Raw genomic sequence first — 8,408 nt, forward strand, 5'->3', positions numbered from 1 at the left:
TGGTTACAGATTTAAGTTTTTTTTGGAACACTGGCTTTTGAATTGGTGATCAACCATAACTTAGTTTTCTGTAATAGTGGATGAAAGGGATGTTGTACTCTCTTATTTTGTCACGTGCATGCACTTGTTTTTAACTAAAAGTGGTTCAATTAAAACTACTTTTGATTTTCTGTATGTACTATTTTCTTACATACACTACTGCAATACCAATGACTTTTATTACATACCTTTGTGCAATTCCAATTAAATTTTACTTAGTGCGTACAACTTTTTTCATGTTACAAATTCTAAATTTACAATTGTCATTTCCAGACTGAGTGTAATAGAGTTTTTGATTACCTTTTTAATACATTTTTTTATGTTAACTTTTTTTTTACATAAAACAATTATCTTAAAAAGAAATCCTCCTTCAGTAATGTCATTCGAATAAAAAAAATAAAAGTAGAACATTTTTACGGTTAGTAATTTAAAGATGTGTTGTACAACAAAAGCACAAGTCAATTAGCGTTACAATTGGTCATTTACATACAACTACACTGCATGTAATAAAGACTTGCACATTGCCGCACCATATGCAGCAATTATACATACATGAACATGAAATACCCATTACATATAATGTGTGCAGAAATGACAACCGAATAGACAGTTGTACATACATTTAACCAAAATTCACAGTATATCATCATATTGTAACTTACTCGATGAAAACAACAAAAGGGTGGTGCCATAACTGCACATAATAGTGTACTAAAAAATTTAAGCATTGGAGTCATCTGATGATCGGTCAACAACAGCAACCTTCTTTGATATTTGGTCGTGGGATTTGATGTGATTTTCCTTTGACTCGATGTGGATACCAAAATTCAAATACATAGCTTTGTTCGTCTCCAGAGCATGACACTCATGGACGGAAGCTGTGTGGCACAACTTCTGCTTCTTCTTACTATTTTTGGAACAACTTCAACTTGCTCAGCAGTTAAGAACTTGACTTCACTACCAGCTACTTCATGCTCACTGCACATAAATTTTTCATCATCAGAAATGAGATCAATGACAGGTAGCTGGTACTTGCTGGTCACAGTTTCTTTAGAGCCATTTTTACAAGATAAAGACATTGTGCACCATAGAAAGAAGCCCCGTACAATGTTGTGTTTTCTATAGTAACATAATAAGCATGCTTCATATTTATAACAACAAGAATTTAATGATTTCAGTTGTCCAACTAGTTGTATTTAATAAACAACATTTCCTAGATATTGTATTGATGCACATCATTACTAGATCAACACCTATCAAATATTTTGAAACCAACATTGTACCAAAAATTAATACACTTCAACACGAAAACAATAAATAAAAAATTATAGCTTACATTAACTACCAAAATTGTACACCTAATTAACTTTTTGGGACAAGAATACATAAGAAAAGAACACACTTTATCAACATAAATTGATAAGTAAAGAAATGTCGTACCAATAAAATTAATAAGTAAAGAACATAATTTACTAATTTGTCCACTTGTAATTAAGAAACAACCAACACTAAATATGTTACACAGCAAATTCGAATTAAAAATAAGCGTGCTAAATTTAAAATTTGAATGGACGAGAAACGAAATTTTCATAACATGCATCAGAGAACTATGTGTGACACCAAAACATTTGACAAAGTAGTTCATCGGTTGATACAATGACTTGTGGTTCTTCAACATGCAGAAATGAAGGTGCGGCAGACAACACTTCGGAATATATGTTACTTAAAAGTTTTGTACGAAACAGATCAACTGAAGACTACAATTAACATTGAAACAAGAATTTATAACATGAACGAAGCTTATTCTAAAGAATTATCTATGGAACAGAAGTAATTTCCAAATCCTCCAATAACTTTCCAATCTTCTCGGACAACTTCTCAATTTTCATACCTAAGTTGTGATTCTCACGGCTTAAATAAGATACTTCCTTCATTAGCTCAACTAATTTCTTACTTTGATTTGTCCTCGGAGTTTTTCTACTTTCTTAACCTTTGTAACAAGCACTAGGAAGACGATAAACTTTGGCGTTGGCCTCAAGCCATCTATCGTACACTCCAGGCTTCCTTCCCACGAACATGACGTATGTTTTGGTCTGCATTTAAGAGAATATATATTTTAATTTTTAAACGAAATATGTATGTACAAAATACTTTACTCTGATTAATAAAATGGATGGAGTTAAATAAGTTAACAAGTATCACATTGACCAACAAATACTTTTTTCGGCAAAAATCACCATCTAATATACTTTCCCACCGACTACGTCGTTGGTGCCTTAGATTTTCTCCTTGAAAAGAACCTTGTATGGTGTACAACAAAAAATCAACGGTCCACAAACATGCAAATTTTTCTTTCACAAAACACAAAGGCATGGAAATTAATGAACAGAAATGAAAAGTTGTACACTTTCGTTCTTCTTCACATGTAGAACAGATCGGAAACTTAAAAAAAAAATCATAAGATTTATTTGTAACCCATCACCTTAACTGCCCTTCACAGATCTACTTCGGTTCTACATCAAATGTGCGATCTAACAAATGCCAACAAGCAGCGTTGAGTGAGAGAGTAGTTGCGTAGATCTGTGCTTCGGGTCAAAAATACGAAGCCTGATATGTATTGTGATAGGGGTAAAGTTGAAAAATTAAATATTGTAGTAGTATTTATCCGGAAAAAATAAATAGAACCAAACAGAAATGAAGTTTAAAGACTCGTACTAAATGTCCATGTACTAAACTCTCTTATCTCTTATATTATCTTTCAATTATTAATCTCATCATACGTATCAAGCGATGACTTAATGTGTAATTCAATTTGTACATGTAGCATAACCTTAAATTTAATTGATTGATTGTCTTGATTTGGATAAAAGGAGACTTGATTTAAGGAATGATTTGTGGAATTTATTTTAAATGAGAGTTAGCTTGATTATATTTTAAATGTATCATAATTATTATTAATGTTTAATTTGATGTATTGTGGATTCTAAATTCATTTGATTTTTAGTAAAATTGTAATTAGTCCGATAAGTTGATATGTTTTGGGTTTTAATTTTGTAACTTGTCAAATTTTAGTTTTTAGCCAGTGACTTGGATTTTTCCGGTTTTTTTTGTCTGAAACTGTTAAATACATCGAATATTGCTTATTTGGCATTGATGTTTTCCTATGTGGTTCATGTGACAAGAATAAAATTATATTTCACATTACGACAAACTTGTTTTATCTCATTTTTAAGTTTTGAGATTGTTTTGCTTCATTTTTCCCTTTATTTTTGATCAAATGAATTTTAATGTGATACACGATTTGTATTCTTGCCTCGTGCCAAATATAAGAATATTTGTGTCAAATAAATCATATGGATTTAGTGTCTTCAGACAAAAAAAATATATTAAAAATAAAAAAAAATATCAAAGTTACTGTATGAAAACTAAAATTTTGACAAATTACAAAATTAAAACTCAAAACAGTAATTTTTTCTTTGATTTTTTAACCCTAATAAGCAGGGAAATTGCAATCATGGATTACAAATCCATCTATCACAAGGTTTGGAAATGATTAAGGAACATGTTTTAACAAGACATGATTGCAATCAAAACTGCTTTCAACATGATTTGAACTTACATGGCATATAAGCTGTGTTAGTTTCTTGCCTGTTTTGTGTTCAAATTGATAAAAATTTAAATTTTCCTTTCGTGCGCGTCAATAAATAATAGGGTCTTTCAAATGAAAACAGACCGATTTCATTTCAATTGAATGTTATATTATAGTCATTAACATAAAAACAACTCCAAGTTTCATTCATGTTTGTGGCTATTCTCCGATAAAATGTGTGCTTGCCCAAAAGACTGTAGAGCAAACACATAATGGAAAACTTCAAAATAAAATTTTACTACAAGACTCAGACAACCATGACGACAAGGAAAAGGTCCTCTGATTCAGCCCAAATACAATGCAGTGACAGAACACTCCATCTTTAATTCATTATTTCCTTTGAAGCCAAATTGAGACCATTGATCAAGCCTTGGAACGTTTTGATTTCTTTTTAGCAGATGGGCCGTCAGAAGCAGAAGCAATATATGATTCCGCATCGATTTTCTCCGCAGATTTTTGCCTCCCAAACTCCTTTGCTTTTTTCTGCAAAAAAAAAAAAAAAAACAATGGAGAAATCAAGACTAGTCATGCAAATTACAAAAAGTGAACTAGCTATTTTTAATATGGAATACTAGGAATGGCTTGTGACAGGGTCATGGGACCTGGAGATGGTTTGCTAAAAATATTAGGTTGCAGGCAAGCTATTTACTGCCAGTACATATGGACTACCGGCCATGATGCTTTCCTATGCGTCACTTCATGTCTAAATGCTATCCATATATACTTGAGCCTATCACGCTTTCCCTATACATAATCAACCTCACATTGATGCATTCTCCAAAAAAAATTTAGATGATTGGGCCGAATTACCTTCAAAGACGATGTAATTGTAGCCACATCGCTCTTTTCAGCACTAAGAGTGTTGGGATCTTGTCTTTTAGGTTCCTGAAACACCAACCACAATTCACTAAGAACATGAATTTATGAAGCCAGAACACAGAGAGCAGATGCCACTTCTACACTGACCTCTGGAGGTACAAATGCCTCTTCTCGTTTCCTTTTGCTTTCCACCGTTTTTTCTGCTTGTTTCTTTTGCTTCTCTTGCCATTTCCTCGCTTGCTTCTTCTTATCACTAAGGAAATATTCTCCACTTTCCAATTGTAGATCAATCTAAAATTCAAAAAGCAGAATCAAATGCTAAAATCATAGAAAAACCAATCTAACAGATCTAGAAAGAAAATGCAGAAGTTCAAAAGAGTTCAGCAGTAGTAGATCATTATTCGCCAAGCAACTGCTCAGGACAATGAAAAAGGCTGCATGGAAAGGAATGTCAATAATTGGTCAGGAAACAAAAGAAAATGGCATCAAACTCACCTGACTAGGTTGCTGTGGTGGAGGGAATGGCGTGTAGGATTTCTTCTCTTTAGTCTTAACTTTCTTTTGTTTAACGTTTTTCCTGCGATCCAAAGTAAATGGAACTAATGAATCCAGCACCACAAAGTTGACTCTTTTAGTAAACTTACAGGTGAGAAATCAGCATAAACAAGTGATGTACTTCTTGAATGAGGGAAGAAATCGGTCCCAGTTCTCATTTGCTAGTGAGGGATCTTTTGCAAGTTCTCTTTTCATCATCAAGATCTATTTCATAGAAGGTGTGTTCGATTAGAGGAGGAAAAATAACATCCTCAAATCAAATGCATGAAAATGTAAAAGAAGATAATATCACCACCATGCATAGATTTGATCACTCACCTTGATGTTATATACTGGATGCATTTTGTTCAGAATGCATTCCTCCACAACCTTCCTCACTTGTTTTAAACCTTTAAAAGTACCCATTGCGGCGACCGTGTTTCCCTAGTCATTTTCAAGGCAGAAAACAAGCAACCGATATTTACAACTTATGCTTGAAATGAAGACTCAAGTTCAATTACAAAATTGAACTTGAACATAATGTGTTTATCATGAGAGAGATCACAAATGATAACCTGAACAAGGATATAGCAGCCAGTTAAGATTTCCAGGGCCTGCATTTCATTAATTGATATTAGGGTCACGGATTGCCATTAATGATATTGAAACATAAAGAGAAGCAAAATATCAAAATGTCAAAGTGCCTCGACACGAGAGGAAGATCCAGCCAGTGAATGATAATAACCTTTCAGAACCACAAACTTATGTTACGATCTCACTCTAATGTGAGCTTCTTTTTGTAAATTATATTTTATTTAAAACTCAAGTTACATACCTTCAGAGTAGAAGAATTTGGACCCACTAAATGTTGTCTTCTTTTTACAAATCGTTCCTACAGCAAAACAATAACTTTCTGAGACAAAACGCATTTATACGTAACTACCAGTGTGATCATATGTATCCACATCAAATTGGACAAGCATGATATAAGATATATTCTGCAAAGCAAGAACATATATTCCACCATTCAAGCTTTAAAAAAAGAAAGAAATTTTATTTATATCTTCAATATTTCTTAAGGAATGGTGACTAACTGATTGGGGACCCTATCGCGCACAAATATGCACGTCAAGCTACTAACCACAGACTAACTGAACGGGTTTTAAGCCAAAGAAAATGAGAAGGCTCACTTTTTGGCTAACACCCAATAATTTTGTAATACTGTTTTTACAACCACAGGTTAACATATTTTGGGACAAACGCTAGAAAAAATTATTGGTGGATGCACAAAATATATTAATATGTATTGATGAAAAACATACCTTGTTACGCACCAAGTTACCGACCTTGATGATATCACACTGCATCTCATCATTCATAATTTTTATTGCCTATGAGATGACAATGCTAAGTAAGCACTTGAACTTAAGATTTTCCGAGAATTGCAAAATCACAATTTTAGCCTTCCACAAACCAATATTAAAAAAAAACAAATGTATTTTTCAAACGCAGGAATCCTGATATGTCAACAGAAACTGCATGCTAAACAAGAAAAGGAAACATTTGTGACAACTAACTTTTACAAAGTCTTTAAGATCCCCCAATAATTCAGAAAAGATAGTTAGATGAAATTAGAGAAAAAAAACTGCCTGACTAATTGTACTATTAACGAGACAAAATAAAAGAGATGTAACCTGAGGGGCAGGAACACTTCTTGACAAAAGTTTAATGAGATCCCTAGCCTTTACTATTATATAGGGATCCCTGGTCTTTCTGGTAGTTGAAACAGTCATGCATCCTTCAACCTGAAGACAAATAAACAAGCCGTATATCAGAACAAAAAATACATAAAGAGGGAATGTAGAAAATCTATTTTCATCACTCTTCTTTCAAACCGTCCCCCAGATTAAGAATGTTGTTTTTAAATTTTAGACATCTAATCTAGGAGAGGTACAGTTAACTTACAAAAATAACGAATAAAAAAGAACCAAACACATAAAATCACTCACCAAATTCAGTTCACAAGCAATTCCATGTTCTTTTAATGAGCCTTTTACAATAGGCCAGCACTCTTGCAAGTATTTTTCTAAACGAAGAGCAAAGAAGCGTTAAAATGTCAGAATACAAACTGCAGCAGAAAGTATTAAAGCATTAGTGACAGTATTATGAACAGTGGCAATGCTTGATGCCAAAATTTATTTCGTTTTCCTTCAGGATCAGAGGGAAAAACAGGGAGAAAAACTTAAAAGAGGGAAATTTCATGCCTCCTAAACTAACTGTTGAGAGAGAGAGAGAGAACAGACGGCCCCTTCCGCATAAACTTTTCTATGTAAATATGTTTTTTATATATAATATATACTACATATAATATAACTCAATGCCCTCAATGTTACTAAAGGTCTAGTTTTCAGTTTCACCCATCTAAATTCAGACTTCTGGCTCCACTAATGTCCTGAAGAGTGCTACTCTAATAGTATCACAAAGGATGAAGTGGTCAAGCCTCGTCGGATTCTTCTAATATCCCTTCAAACAGAGCCTCAAGTTTATGTAGAAGTAATTTTGACTATGTTTACTAACAATATGCTTCGTATTAAACCGAAAACAGGAATCTTGCAATCCACAATGACCTGAAAGTAAAGGAGAAACACTTCAATAGACCATTTACCCAGACAAGTAAAGTTAGCGTGCCACCCGAAATTCAATTCAGTCCGAATTCAAGATTGCCCAACAAAAAATTAGTTTAGCCTAGCAACAACAGCACGTAGTCTAACCACATGTAAGCGAACAGAAAATAGAAATCGATGATACATACCTCTGTATTGAGGGAAGAGAGTTGAAAAAGAACTGACTTCCAGCATGCCTGGTTCGTTCCAAGATGGGTCGAACTTGTCGATTTTCCAGTGATCTATGCTTGGGTCGTCCCATGGCTTATCTTTATCATGCTTCCCCTTGTGTCTCGTCCGCGGCTTTTCCTCCGCATCAGAGCCATTATTGTTGGCTTCCTCAGATGAATCTTTACCCATTTTTAACTGTCAAAAACCCAAACCAACAGGAAGAACAGAAGAAGAAGAAGAAGAAGACGCGAGGCAAACTGAATCCGCCACACACAGGACAACGCCTTACAAGGTGTGGAAACGGCAAGGGTTTATGTTAAACAAGCCGGTTCTTTTAATACAAAAACAACCCGGTCACACGAGTCATGGCTTTTTTCCTCAAATAATATAAAAATAAAAAATAATTATAAAAACATTGCAATCTGATTTTTTGGTAAAAGTATAACAAAACGGACAACACTGACATGAGGATTTTAATTAATTTAATAATTAATTTAATTTACTTTTTTATTTTATTTAAAAAAAATAGTTAT

At 33.5% G+C, this 8,408-nt stretch overlaps 1 protein-coding gene across 1 annotated transcript; it reads right to left on the reverse strand.

Moving 5' to 3' along the window:
* Positions 1–3,807: 3,807 nt before the first annotated feature.
* LOC140838875 (KRR1 small subunit processome component) lies at positions 3,808–8,182 on the reverse strand. Its single transcript, XM_073205487.1, has 12 exons — positions 7,854–8,182; positions 7,051–7,127; positions 6,736–6,846; positions 6,364–6,432; positions 5,877–5,933; positions 5,617–5,655; positions 5,381–5,485; positions 5,184–5,266; positions 5,003–5,084; positions 4,655–4,798; positions 4,499–4,573; positions 3,808–4,171 (listed from the first exon to the last, which is right to left on the reverse strand). Exons 1-12 carry the CDS (start codon positions 8,062–8,064, stop codon positions 4,052–4,054), a joined length of 1,173 nt encoding a protein of 390 aa, XP_073061588.1. The 5' UTR covers positions 8,065–8,182; the 3' UTR covers positions 3,808–4,051.
* Positions 8,183–8,408: the final 226 nt, after the last annotated feature.

This window comes from Primulina eburnea, chromosome 8, assembly GCF_022965805.1.
Source record: "Primulina eburnea isolate SZY01 chromosome 8, ASM2296580v1, whole genome shotgun sequence".
NCBI lineage: Eukaryota > Viridiplantae > Streptophyta > Magnoliopsida > Lamiales > Gesneriaceae > Primulina > Primulina eburnea.